Source organism: Canis lupus, chromosome 13 (genome assembly GCF_048164855.1).
Source record: "Canis lupus baileyi chromosome 13, mCanLup2.hap1, whole genome shotgun sequence".
NCBI lineage: Eukaryota > Metazoa > Chordata > Mammalia > Carnivora > Canidae > Canis > Canis lupus.
Window position 1 is genome coordinate 18,968,626 of NC_132850.1, and position 12,305 is coordinate 18,980,930.

General features: G+C 65.7%; 1 protein-coding gene across 3 annotated transcripts in view; it reads right to left on the reverse strand.

The window, feature by feature from the left end:
• TEP1 (telomerase associated protein 1) overlaps positions 1–12,305 on the reverse strand; it is a 35,638-nt gene that overhangs the window by 2,206 nt on the left and 21,127 nt on the right. For all 3 annotated transcript variants that reach the window (XM_072772671.1, XM_072772670.1, XM_072772672.1), the window contains 29 exons: positions 12,044–12,157; positions 11,843–11,960; positions 11,537–11,731; positions 11,271–11,446; positions 10,992–11,148; positions 10,714–10,893; positions 10,386–10,478; positions 10,040–10,172; positions 9,768–9,918; positions 9,402–9,535; positions 9,113–9,201; positions 8,592–8,706; positions 7,924–8,164; positions 7,621–7,744; positions 6,341–6,465; positions 6,159–6,258; positions 5,846–6,001; positions 5,540–5,752; positions 5,224–5,377; positions 4,934–5,146; positions 3,512–3,672; positions 3,284–3,397; positions 2,728–2,835; positions 2,278–2,410; positions 2,126–2,202; positions 1,908–2,040; positions 1,686–1,822; positions 1,458–1,582; positions 34–177 (listed from right to left, as the gene is read on the reverse strand). In XM_072772671.1, the coding sequence (XP_072628772.1) occupies positions 34–177; positions 1,458–1,582; positions 1,686–1,822; positions 1,908–2,040; positions 2,126–2,202; positions 2,278–2,410; positions 2,728–2,835; positions 3,284–3,397; positions 3,512–3,672; positions 4,934–5,146; positions 5,224–5,377; positions 5,540–5,752; positions 5,846–6,001; positions 6,159–6,258; positions 6,341–6,465; positions 7,621–7,744; positions 7,924–8,164; positions 8,592–8,706; positions 9,113–9,201; positions 9,402–9,535; positions 9,768–9,918; positions 10,040–10,172; positions 10,386–10,478; positions 10,714–10,893; positions 10,992–11,148; positions 11,271–11,446; positions 11,537–11,731; positions 11,843–11,960; positions 12,044–12,157 (4,113 nt within the window). The remainder of the gene's footprint in view (positions 1–33; positions 178–1,457; positions 1,583–1,685; positions 1,823–1,907; positions 2,041–2,125; positions 2,203–2,277; positions 2,411–2,727; positions 2,836–3,283; positions 3,398–3,511; positions 3,673–4,933; positions 5,147–5,223; positions 5,378–5,539; positions 5,753–5,845; positions 6,002–6,158; positions 6,259–6,340; positions 6,466–7,620; positions 7,745–7,923; positions 8,165–8,591; positions 8,707–9,112; positions 9,202–9,401; positions 9,536–9,767; positions 9,919–10,039; positions 10,173–10,385; positions 10,479–10,713; positions 10,894–10,991; positions 11,149–11,270; positions 11,447–11,536; positions 11,732–11,842; positions 11,961–12,043; positions 12,158–12,305) is intronic.

The window sequence follows — 12,305 nt, forward strand, 5'->3', positions numbered from 1 at the left end:
CAGCCTGAGAGGCAACGGCTGGTTGGCTCCTACCAGATCATAGAGGGAGCATCCCCTGGCTTCATGCACTGTAACCGCAGCCGCGCCTCGGCCAAGATGAGGGAGCCGCCGTCCGGAGCCAGGGCCACAGCTGTCAGGAACCCTAAGTCCTCCTGCAGAACTCGGTTCAGGTGAAGGCTGCAACTCAAAGAAGGTCCGCGGGTCAAGAAAGATCCCCCTTAACTGCACCTCTTCCCCGGTCGCCCGGCTGCCCATGAATTCCTCGGGAGTGAGGAACAAGCACAATCACCTGCCCTACGAACTCTCTTCTTCTCTGTTTCTCTCCCATCAGGACCTCTGTCATTGTCACCATCCTGCACCTGCTCACCTGGGGCTCTCTTACCTCCTTGTCTTTTCTCTCCCTCCTGGCCTCCAGCTGATCAACAGACTGTGGAATCTCCTTGCAGCGCATGCCCAGCTCTCTGTCCCCTCACCCACCACCTGGCCCAGGGCCCACCCTACGTTTCCCCTGCACTAGAGCAACCGCCCGTGAGGGCAGTCTCCCTGCCTCTACTATCCCCTTCCATACTGCCACTAGAGTTCTCTTCCTAAACTGCACATAATTATTCTCAAAATCCTTTATTTTTAAGATAGATTTATTTATTTATTTATTTATTTATTTATTTATTTATTTATTTATTTATTTATGACACAGAGAGAGAGAGAGAGAGAGAGAGAGAGAGAGAGGCAGAGACACAGGCAGAGGGAGAAGCAGGCTCCATGCAGGGAGCCCGACGTGGGACTCGATCCCGGGACCCAGGGTCACGCCCTGGGCCAAAGGCGGATGCTCAACCACTGAGCCACCCAGGGATCCCCAATTATTCTCAAAATCCTTAACACCATGTCCCACTTGATCTTTTCAGTCCAACCCCCTGCAGCCCCGCCCTCACTCCCACCAGGAACCCAGAGCCTCGGCTGTGCCCAGGACACACCATGCACGCTCACGACTCCTCGCCTATCGTCAATGCTACCTCCTCTTCCTAAAGCACCATTCCCTTCCCCTGTGGGTCCGGGAAACTCCTACTCATCCCTTAAGCCCAATCTCAAATAGCAACTCTTTTGTAAACTACGAATTTCTCAAATTCTGGGAACTGTAGCCTCCGTCTTCCTCACAGCACGAGTCCCTCCGCCTACTGCCGGCGGTTTACTTACGCGCACGTTCATCGACTGTGCTTCCTAAGTTAAAAGGTAATTCCAACCTGGTTCCCACAGCCTGGCTCAGCGCTTAGCACAAAGCAGGCACTTGATAATTACTATTTACGTCGACATGACCGGGAGCCGAAAACGATTTCCCAGGGACTTTTTCCCACTTACTAACATCCCGTTGACCTAGTGCAAAGTACGGGTGGAGTGATCTGCACAAAACCCTGGGTATGAGACCATCAGTGTATCGCGTTAGCCCAGCTTCCCCTTCTCACCTGAACTTTCCGGGCATCGAACCCTCCTGCAGTTCCACTCGCCACTCGCTGACCTTGTCATCGGCACTGAGGACAATCAAGGTGCGCGCCGAGAACCACGTCAGGGCGCCGATGTGGCCTGGAGCCTGGGGAGCATCCATCCATTTCAGGCTCCGTCCTTCTCGGCCAGGCGTCGGTGCGCGGCACACAGGACCCCGTGGGCAAGGAAGGGAGGCTGCTCCTGCTCACCTGCGCCGTGGCCACGGCCTTAGCTTCATGCCACAAGGTCAGTTCCCCGGTTCGACTCCCGGACGCTGCCACAGAACCGTCTGGGGCCCAGGCCACAGCAGCCACGGTTGCGGGACTCCTGGGCGCACACGTGTCATCTGGAGGAGGAGGGCAATGACGCCCCGCATGCTGGGCCGCCCTCGCCCTCGCCCCCTCTTCCATACACAGGCTCGCCCCACTCACCGGCTTCCTCGGGGACCTGCCAGAGCCGAACGGAGCCGTCCTCCGAGGCCGTCAACAGGAGGCCTGAGGCCTCTGAAACTGCCGCTGCGCTGATTGGGCCACTGTGTCCCAGAAGCGTGTGTGTCTGCGACACCTAGGAAGAGCGGAGGGTAGCGGCGCAAGGGGTGCCCCACCCTGCCTCTGCCCCCTGCCCACCCTGGTCCTTCCAGGGAGCTCACCAGCAGCGGATGCCACAACCGTGTGGCCCCATCCAGTCCGACAGTCACCACCAGAAGCTCTGAGCCAGGCTGCCCGGCTGGTGAGGCACAGAGGCTAAGTCAGGGCGGGGAGGGCGGGAGGGCGGGCAGGGCGGGGGCGCTCGCGTCCTCACCTGCCCGGGGCTCCAGGGCCACCGCGCACTGGCTGATAGGTCCAGAGTGCGCAGGGATGCTCGTCAGCTCCACGCCCCGATGATCCCACACTTTCAGGGTCCCGTCTCGGCCCACGGACACCACGTGTGCGTCCTGCCCCAGAGCCCGGGATCAGAGCACCGTCGCCTAAGCAGGGCCGGGGGGGGGCTCCTGCCACCGAGGGGAGGGCTCAGGCTACGTACGGGTGTAGGGGCCACCCAAGAGGGCCAAGAACCTGGGGCCCCCAGCAGCCGTCCCGCGTGGGGCCTGCTCCCCACAGCCCCCCACCTTGATGCCCTCGTCCTGCTCCCATCCAGGCCTGAGCGTCTCATTCTTTACCCGCCTCTCGCCCTTGGGAGCGGCGGCCCGGTGCGCCGCAGCCCCACGCGTGCTTAGCCTTGCACCCTGTGAGCCCCCCGCGGCTTCCTCACCACGGCAGCCACAGCGCTCACAGCACTCTGATGACCCAGGAACAGGCCCAGCCGCTGCTGCCGCTCGGGGTCCCACAGCCCCACGGAGCCGTCGCTGGAGCAGGACACCTGCAGAGTCGGAGGCTGGTGACGGGCGGGGGCGCTGCAAGCCACGGGCCAGCCCGAGCCCGGGTGAGGACAAGGGCGGTGCTGCCCCTCCCCTCGGGCTCCGGCTCCGGGCCTCCCCGGCCTGGCGGCATCAGCTGTGCCTCTGGGTTTGTCTGCTTGCCCAGCCCTTGGCCGCAGGGTGCAGGGTCACAGCCTGGCCTCTAGCGCGGGGAGCCCGCACTGTCCCCGCTGTGGGACCTTGGGGCGCTCCCGAGGCTTCAGGCCTGCCTGTCCCCCAGGAGACACAGCCCCGCAGCGCCCGCCTACAGGGGTGGCGAGACGAGGCCACGTGGCGCCAGCAAGCTCCAGGCCCCACTCGCACTGCGCGCCGGGAGACCCACCGAGGCAGGGTCAGGGCAGCCCCCCCGGCCCCCCAGTAGCCAGGCACCGCGTGCACGCCCTTGCTCACCAGCAGGTTGTCCCTGGTCCACGCACAGCCAGTGACCCAGTCATGGTGACAGGCCAGGAAGGAGCAAATCACGACAGGGCCTTGGGGCTTCCGCACGTCCCAGCAGAAGAGATTCTGGGTGGGTCCCGAGGGCGGTCAGGAGCGTGGAGGGGACATGCCGGGGCCTCGGCGCGCAACAAGCCGTGAGGGGAGGGGATGGGGCGCCCAGGACCCCAGGAGGGGGCTCACCCGGTCCCTGCCCCCCGTGGCCAGCCTGCCTCCGTCGGCGCTGAAGCCGCAGCAGCTCACGGGCCCCTGGTGCTCCCGGAGCTCAGCGCTGCGTGGGAAGTCGGCCTCCTGCAGGGGCAGCATCAGCGGCTGCCTGGGCCACAGCCGCACGGGGAGGGCCTCTGCGTGGGAAACGGGAGACATGGAGAAAGGAAGACCTCCGCAGAGGGGAGGTGAGGCAGGACCCCGGGCAGAGGCGCGCCCCGGGGGGTGAGGGTGGCGGGCAGGGGAAGGGGGGGGAGAAACGGGAAGAGGGCAGGGGTCAGGGGAGGGCGGCGGGCACAGGGGAAGAGGGCGGCAGGCACAGGAGCGGCCCTCACCATCCCCAGCAGAGCTGCCTGCCCCTGCTACCCCTCCGCGGCCTCCCTCCTCCACGCCCCCCACCGAGGGCGGGCCCCTCCACATTTCACGTCAACCTCTTTCCCCTCCATCTACACAGCAGACTCCCCTGGGGCCGGAACTCGACTAGAGAGGTCACGGAAGGCCCCAGGATCAGGGCGGGAAACAAACCGCCCAGACTGCTGATGGAAGACACATGCGCTTGCAGCCCTTTGACAGTCGTCTGGACCCTGCACGTGTGCATGCAGCACAGGTGTGCATGCGGCACAGGTGCGCGTGTTAGACAGGTGCGCATGTGGCACAGGTGCGCATGTCGGACAGGTGTGCATGTTGGACAGGTGCACGTGTGGCACAGGTGCGTGGGCGGCTGGGGCAGGGTGTTGGCGCAGGTGCGCATGTCAGGTGCATGTAGCACAGGTGTGCGTGTTGGACAGATGCGTGTGTGGCACAGGTGCACATGTGGCACAGATGCGCATGTCAGGTGCGTGTTGGACAGGTGCGCGTGTGGCACAGGTACACGTGTGGCACAAGTGTGTGGACGGCTGGGGCAGGGTGTCGGCGCAGGTATGCATGACAGGTGCATGGGGCACAGGTGCGTGTCGGCACAGGTGCATGTGCGTCACAGGTGCGTATGTTGGACAGATGCATGTGTGGCACAGGTGCACGTGCAGTACAGGTGCACGTGTCAGGCGCATGTTGGACAGGTGTGCGTGTGGCACAAGTGCGCGGGCAGCTGGGGCAGGGTGTCGGCCCAGGTGTGTGTGACAGGTGCGTGCAGCACAGGTGCACGTGCAGCACAGGTGCGTGTGTTGGACAGGTGTGTGTGTGGCACAGGTGCGCATGCGGCACAGGTGCACATCAGACAAGTGCGTGTTGGACAGGTGCACGTGCAGCACAGGTGTGTGTGTTGGACAGGTGTGCATGTGGCACAGGTGCACGTGTCGTGTCAGATAGGAACACGTCCGGCACAGGTACATGTCCGGCACAGGTGCATGGGAGGCGCAGGTGCGCCGGCAGCTGGGGCAGGGGGGCGGCCCGCCGTACCTGAAGTGGAAGCCAGGAGCTCTCCGGACACAGCCAGTCCCCACACGGGCCCCTGGCGTCCGGGCAGCAGCCAGAGCGGCCGCAGGGAACGTGCCTCGAGGACCCAGCCCTGCAGGGACCCATCCTCCGCGCCGCTCACCAACGCCCCGGGGCTGAGCCACACCAGCGCCCACACGGCCGCGGCCACGGCCCCGCAGCGGACCTCCCGGGAGCCTGCACAGCGGACAAGCGCCAGGGTCAGGCGGCGGACGCGCCTCCACGGCTCCAGCCCCCACGGGTCCCCACAGCACCTGAAGCCACCTCGTAGGTCCTGATGCCGTCCTCCCGGTAGCCGACGGCTACCCAATCACCGTCCGGGCTGAGAGCCACGCAGAGGGCCGCCGACAGAGGAAGGGGACCCAGGAGGCCCCGGAGGCGACCCAGGGCCCCGGACCACACCTGCACCTGAGAGCCAAGAACAGGAGCCCAGGTGCGGCACTCGCCCAGGAACAGCCGCCAGCACGAGGGCCCCGCCCCGAGGATTCCGGGCGACAGGGCGGCCCCTGCACCCCCCGCACCCTCCGCACCCTCCCCCGGGTCACCCGCCCCGCGCCTGTGCCCGCTAACCTCGCCATCCTCGCCAGCCGTCACCAGCTGGCAGCCATCCTGCAGGGGGAGCGCAGCGACCACCACACCCCGATGTGCAGGGAAGGCGGCCAGCCGCACCCCCTCCCGCCAGGACCACAGCTCCACCGTGCCGTCCAGCCGGCCCACGGCCACCACCCGCCCAGGGGCCCGGAAGGCCAGGGCGCGGACGGACGCCCCCGGGGCCCCCAGCTCCTGTGGGAGCAGGTGCACGGCGATGCGTCAGGAGCCGCCGTCCACCCGGCCCCGCGTCCCGTGTCCCCTCCCCGGGCCCGCGGGGCCTGTCACCTTGGCAGCTGTGAGCCCGTCCACGCCGAAGAAGCTGCAAGTGCCCGCCCAGCTGCCTACGGCTACCACGTGCCCGTCGGGGTGGAAGGCGGCGCAGTTCAGGGGCCTGGCGCACGTGTGCTGAAAGGCTAGCTGCCCGCGGGCCGTGTCCCACAGCTGGAGGAGCAGAGGGGACAAGGCCAGGTGCCGGGACTCGCGCCTGGGCTTCTCTGCCCCGGAGGCTGCCCTGTCCGGCCCCCTGCCGTCCGCAAGCACGGCCCCCCAGCTGGCCTGACCTGGGAGGCCGCCGTGTCGCCCCAGCCCCCGGCGTTACCTTCAGGCACCCCCCCAGGCACACAGTGGCCAGCAGCCGGCAGTCCGGGCTTAGGCAGCAGCCGGTGATTTGGGACTGATGAGCGCTGGTCTGGAGCACCCTGGCGGGGGGAGACAAGGGTCGGCCTCCGCCACCCGCGGCCGGGGAGGGCCCCACTGCAAGGCCCGCCCGGGCGCCCTTACCGGCAGCCCTGCTGCAGATCCCAGAGCTCCAGGAGCCCGTCGAAGGCAGTGAGGAAGAGGGCGCTGGCGGAGAGGAAGGCGCAAGAGGAGACCCCGTCGCAGCCGCTCACCAAAGACTTCTCCTCCTGTGCCGACGAGCAGGGGCACACGCTCGACCAGACCTCCGCGGCCCGCTGCACAGGCCAAGCTCCAACCAAAAAGGAGGCCAAGGCGAGAAGGGCGGGGCCAGCTCCCTCTGGCCCCACCTCAGGAACACTTAGAAACGTGAGGAGCTCTGGGGACGCCTGGGGGGCTCGTCAGTTCACCCTCCGCCTCTGGCTCGGGGCATGATCCTGGGGTCCTGGACGGAGCCCCCTGTCCTGCCCCCTGCCCAGTGGGGAGTCTCTCTTCCCTCTCCCTCTGCTCGTGCTCTCTTTCTCTCAAATAAATAAATAAAATCTTTAAAGAAAAAGAAAGTGGGGGATCCCTGGGTGGCGCAGCAGTTTGGCGCCTGCCTTTGGCCCAGGGCGCGATCCTGGAGACCCGGGATCGAATCCCACGTCAGGCTCCCGGCATGGAGCCTGCTTCTCCCTCTGCCTATGTCTCTGCCTCTCTCTCTCTCTCTCTCTCTGTGACTATCACAAATAAATAAAAATTAATAAAAAAATAAAAGAAAGAAAAAGAAAGTGGAAAGCTCTGGGCCCCCCTCCAGACACAGGCCAAGCTCAGGCTCCAGGGGAGCCCCATCTCCTCACCTACTGCAAACCGCACCTGTATCCCCAGGTCACAGACCTTGACGGGTCAGAGGAGGGAATGACGTTCCGCACATGCATGTATGTGCGGTGGCGGGGGGCACGCCCGATATGCGGGGGCACCCGTGCTGCCGTCGTCCCCAGCAATCCCCTGTGCCGTCCCCCCAGCTCGCCTGTCCTGGGCTCCCCAGTCAGTAGCCTACACTCTCAGCTCTCGTCTACATCGCATGGCTGAGTTTTGGCTCCTTTTCCCCTCCTATGTTGTATCTTTTGACAAAAACGCCCATTGCTGGGCAGACAAGGCTCCAAGCCCGGGCTCCCAGCGAGACCCAGTACGGGCAGAGCCTTGGGACAGCCTTGAATGGAACAGATGCAGCACAGTCGGAAGGCAACAGGGATTCAATAACAAGCCTTGATCCGATGTGAGGGGGGAAAGGGGCTGAGTGCAGCGGGCAGCTGGGGTGGGGGGGCACGTGGGGCCGCCTTGCCTGAGGCCTGAGGGGGTCTGTGGGGCCTCTGGAGGCAGTCGACCCGCCCTCAGTGTCCTACCTGCCAGGTCCTCAGGTCCATCAGGTAAACCATCCCATCGGCAGTGCCCACGGCAGCCCTGTGCCCGCTGGGGGACAGGGCCACCGCCGTGGGGGATGAGGGGATGGCCAGCGACAGCCTGGGGCTAGAAGAAGGGCCGGAGAGAGGGAAGAGACAGGGAACTCAGGAAGGAAGTGAAGGAACTCTGGCTTGCACTCCTGTGCTTGAAGCCCCCTCCGCGCTGGCTCCGGGCTGCCCACCCCGCTCTGGTTGCAGCTGCAGCTTGACCTCCGGCGGGGCCGCCAGCGTCTGGCCCGGGCTCACCTCGGCTGGCCCTCCACGGTGCACGGTTTATTAAGCCACCGCAACACGCGCTGCAGGCGCCATCGCCCGAAAAGCTGTGGGGCCTGGCGGCAAAGAGGCGAGTCCAGGGGCTGGTTGGCGGCCTGCTGGGGCAGGAGCAGCGGGTAGCGGCCGAGGACTGGAGCCTGCTGTCTCAGGAACGTGTGAAACACGGCAGGGTCCGTCTCACAGAGACCCTGCTCCTCTGCAGGGCCCGAGGAAGCTGCAGGAGAGATGCAGAATGTCACTGCGGAGCCAGCCCGGACCCCCCTAAGCCCCAGCACCAAAGACAGTCGGATGATGTGTCTAAAGCGTGAAGTCTTGAGGTCTTCCGGCCCCACATCAGGAACACCCGTTAGAAGTACAAAGCCTCAGGCCCCACTCCGGACCTAGGGAACCAGAATCTGGGGTCCCAGAGACCTGCAATTTGAACATTCCCAGGTAATTTTAGACCCGTTAAATAAAGCTTGAAAACCTATGGCCTAAGAGATCTGGGCAGAAGGTCCCCCTGAAAATCACCCGCCTACCCTCTTGCACTTCCAGCCTGGAACAGAAATTTAATGGTTGTTTGCATTACACCCCCAGCCTGACCCCGTGCACACACCCAGGAGCCCCGTATCTCAGAGAAGCCACCTCCTCATGTATCTCACCGTAGAGGGCGTGGGCCTCCAGGAGCCGAGAGACCAGACCCAGTTCTAGGTGTGCGGCCACCACATGGAGATTGGTGAGGAATTTTGCAAGAAGGCCATGGTTCCCGCTCTGGAGCTGGGAAGGTCAGACTGGACTCATTAGGGTGTAGAGAGGCAGGTGAGGAGGAACAGTCTAGTTTTAGATCCTGCCTGTGCAGCCAAGACCTCGACCCAGAAGCTGGACAAAGGGCCTGAAGGGAAAGGGCGGGAAACCCGGGTGGAGAAAGGTAGAGATGGTGGTGATGGTGGTGATGACGGTGGTGGTGATGGTGATGGCAGTGGTGATAACAGTGGTGATGGCAGTGGTGATGGCAGTGGTGATGGTGGTGGTGGTGGTGGTAATGACGGTGGTGATGGTGGTGGTGATGGTGGTGTGGTGATGGTGGTGATGGTGGTGGTGGCAGTGGTGATGGTGATGGTGGTGCTGGCAGTGGTGGTCCAGGGGACGTGGGGACTAAGGTGCCTGGGAGCTGGAGACTAACCAGGTGGTGGGGCAGGTCGGCCAGAGCCTCAGGAAGGCAGCTGCGGAAGGAGCCCGAGGCATCAGGGTCGCACGTCTTCCAGAGCTGAGCTGCAGGTGTGGGTCAGGGAGCAGATATGGAGACTACTGAGCCCCAGAGCATCTCCCAAGATCGCACCCCCCAGGCTGCAGCAAAAGCCAGCCACCCCCCAGGCTGGCCGAATGGGAGCACCAGCGGGTGGTCCTGGCCCTGGGGGGAGGCCCCACGCGCGGTGCCCTAGCCAGGGCAGGCCAGTCCTGGCCGTCATCACCTGCGATGAGGACGTGTGCGGTCTTCTGCAGCCCCCACCTCTTCCCATATCGACACTGAGCTGCTGTCCTCAGGGGCCCAGCAGGAAGGCAGAGTCGGGCACCAGCACGTTCCAGGGGCCCCTCCCCCAGCAGACTGTCCTCACGTGAGGGAGAGGGCGGGGCGGGGGGGGCTGTCAGTAAGCGGCCAGCATAGCCGCGGGCTCCCATCCCACCCTGCAGGGTGGTAAATCGGGTGGCAGCCGTTTGGGGGCCCAGGAGACAGGGGTCGGGGCCCAGCCCAGGACGGGTAGGATGGAGAAAGGATCTCGAGGATGAGAAGGGAAGGCACAGGGATTGGTGGGAGCCAAGCGGGGGGGCAGGTGCACCTGCGCAGACTCTGGACGAGGTAGGCAAATGGGCCCATGGGGTAGGCGTCCCCACTGCTCCCAGCAGCCATGGCCTCTTCCCAGCCCTCGGCCCCCCTGGGAAGCGCGCGCCACGCGCTCAGCACCGCGTGCAGCTGCTCCGAAGTCAGACCTGGAATCGCAGCTCTCTGAGGCTCTCGAGCACACAGCACACCCCTCCCTGACACCTGCTGCCCCCACACGGTCCCAGAGACCCCCCCATGCTCTCAGGCCCCTCGGCCCTGAGCACGGACCACTACGCGTAGCCTCCAGGGCGGCCAAGGCTTGGGGAAGGACATCAGGGCCGTGCTCTTGCTCCAGGGTGCCCAGGATGTGCTGCAGCAGTAGGGGGACAGTGGCGGGCAGGGCCCGGAGCCGCTCGGACACCTGGGAGGGGAGGAGCCTGGGCTTCAGTCAGTGGGGCAGGCGGGGGGGGGGGGGGCAGCTCTCGTGGGGGGGCAGTGGGCAGCAGGAGGAACTGTGGGAGAGGATGGAGAAGGGGAGAGAGAGAGCGGAGGGAGAAGGGGGGCAGAGGGGTGGGAGGTGGAAGCTGCCCCGGCATCAGGGCAGAGCAAACCAGGAGGCGTCCCCGTAGCCAACCTGCTCGTGCAGTGCGTAGAGCCTCAGGTGGTCGGTGACCAAGCGCAGGTACAGCGGCAGGGAGGACCCCCGCTTCACCAGCAGCAGCTGCATCTGCCGGCGCAGGGGCCTCAGCGCGGGAAGCAGGCGCCTGCCCCCCAGCCCCCGCCCCGCTCCACCCCGACGCCACCTGCCAGGCTCCTTCCCCCCAAGGCCCTGCCAGCCCTGCTCCCCGGAGGTCGGGCCTGCTCCACCCGGACAAGGACCCCCCAGTCACGTCAGGGGCAGCTTCCCCTCCCCGGGCCCCGTTGGAGGTGAGGAGTGGGGCTGCGCGGGGCCCACGTCCAACCTGGTTGTTGAAGGGGGACTCCTCCAGCCGCTTCCCATACAGAGCCAGCTCGTCTCTCACCAGCTGGGCCCGGGCACGGGGCTGCAGAGGCCCCAGGGCCACCACTCGGGCCCCTGGGCTCTGCGCAAGGGTCTCAGCTAGGCCCCCCTCAGCAGACACGCTCAGTACCAGGTGCACCCGCTGTGATATTTGGGCAAAAGGAGGGGGAGGTAGGAGGGCAGGGAAGGGCCTGGAAGCCCCCCTCACTGGTGTGTCTCACCCCCTCCCCTCACGCTCACCGGGGGAAGGGTCTTCGGGATCCAGTCTGAGACCTGCTGGCCCTGTGGACCCACCAGCCTGTCAGCCCCGTCGACGATCAGCACCAGGCCCCGGCCAGCCTTCAGGGACCGGGCAGACGCGGGCAGCAGCCTCTGCTGCAGCTCCCACACCAGGCCCCTGCGTGCAGGGAGGGGGCGGGCAGGCCCAGGTCAGCAGGACATGGGGGCACAGGTGCCGTCCTGCAGCCTCAATAGGCGGGGGGGGGGGGGGGGGGGGGGTGGCGGGGGAGGGACACACACCGGTAGGAGGTAGGGAGGGCACCCGGCTCGCCCAGTCGGCGACGCAGGTAGGCACAGAGGCGTTTGAGCAAGGTGAGGGCGAGGCCCTGGTCCGGGCGGGCCCCCGAAAAGTGGAAGAAGACCCCAGGGGCCTCCTGGACCCCATCGGGAGCCTGCAGGGCTGACACCAGGGACGCCTGCGTGGAAAGCGAGGACACAACATGGTCAGTGTTCCACACGCAGCTCCCGGAGGCCACCCCGCCCACCCGGGCTCTGAGACCACGCACCAGGAAGGCCGTCTTGCCCTGGCCCGACCGCCCAGTCACCAGGCTCAGCCCCCCCCGGGGCAGCGTCAGCTGCTGCACTGCGTCCCGGAGCAGGCGTGGCCGGGCGGGACTCGGCGGGGTCTGTAGCTGCTGGAAGGCGGCCTGGACCGAGTTGTCCTCCGGGGTGGGCGCTGGCTCTTCCGGCTGGGCCCCTGGCTGAGGGCACGCGACGGGGACATGGACAGTGTTTGCACACCCAGGAGCGCTGGGCTGAAGGCCCCAGGGCCTCCAGCCCCCCGCCCCACCCCCCAGGGCACTCCTGCTGACCTGTAGGTAGAGCTTCTGGATCACGCTCCACACATCCTGCAGAACTAGCTGCCCAAACTCCTCCAGCCCCGCAGCGTAGGGCCGGCCAGCTGCCACCCCGCCCCACTCGCAGGGGTAACTGCGGGCAAAGTGAGCACGAGCAGTCAGAGTGGGCCTGGCCCCCCTATATCTCCCTGCAGGACTCTCCCGCCCCCAGCCCACCTGCGACAGGTAACCCCTTGCTGTCTGCTCAGAAAGCTCTTCAGTTCGGCGATCCGACGTGCAGCTTCTTCAGACTCAGAAGTAAAGTCGGATTTCCAAGCATCTGGCACAGAGCTGACCCCCAACAACACCCCAAGAGTGGAGCTCCGCTCAGACCCCGTCTCTTTTCACCCCCAGCCATCACACCTGCCCGCCATCCCGAAACCCCACCAGCGAGACTTCGGGCTCCGGGGCAAGGCTGACGGGGGCCGCGGGCGCGCTC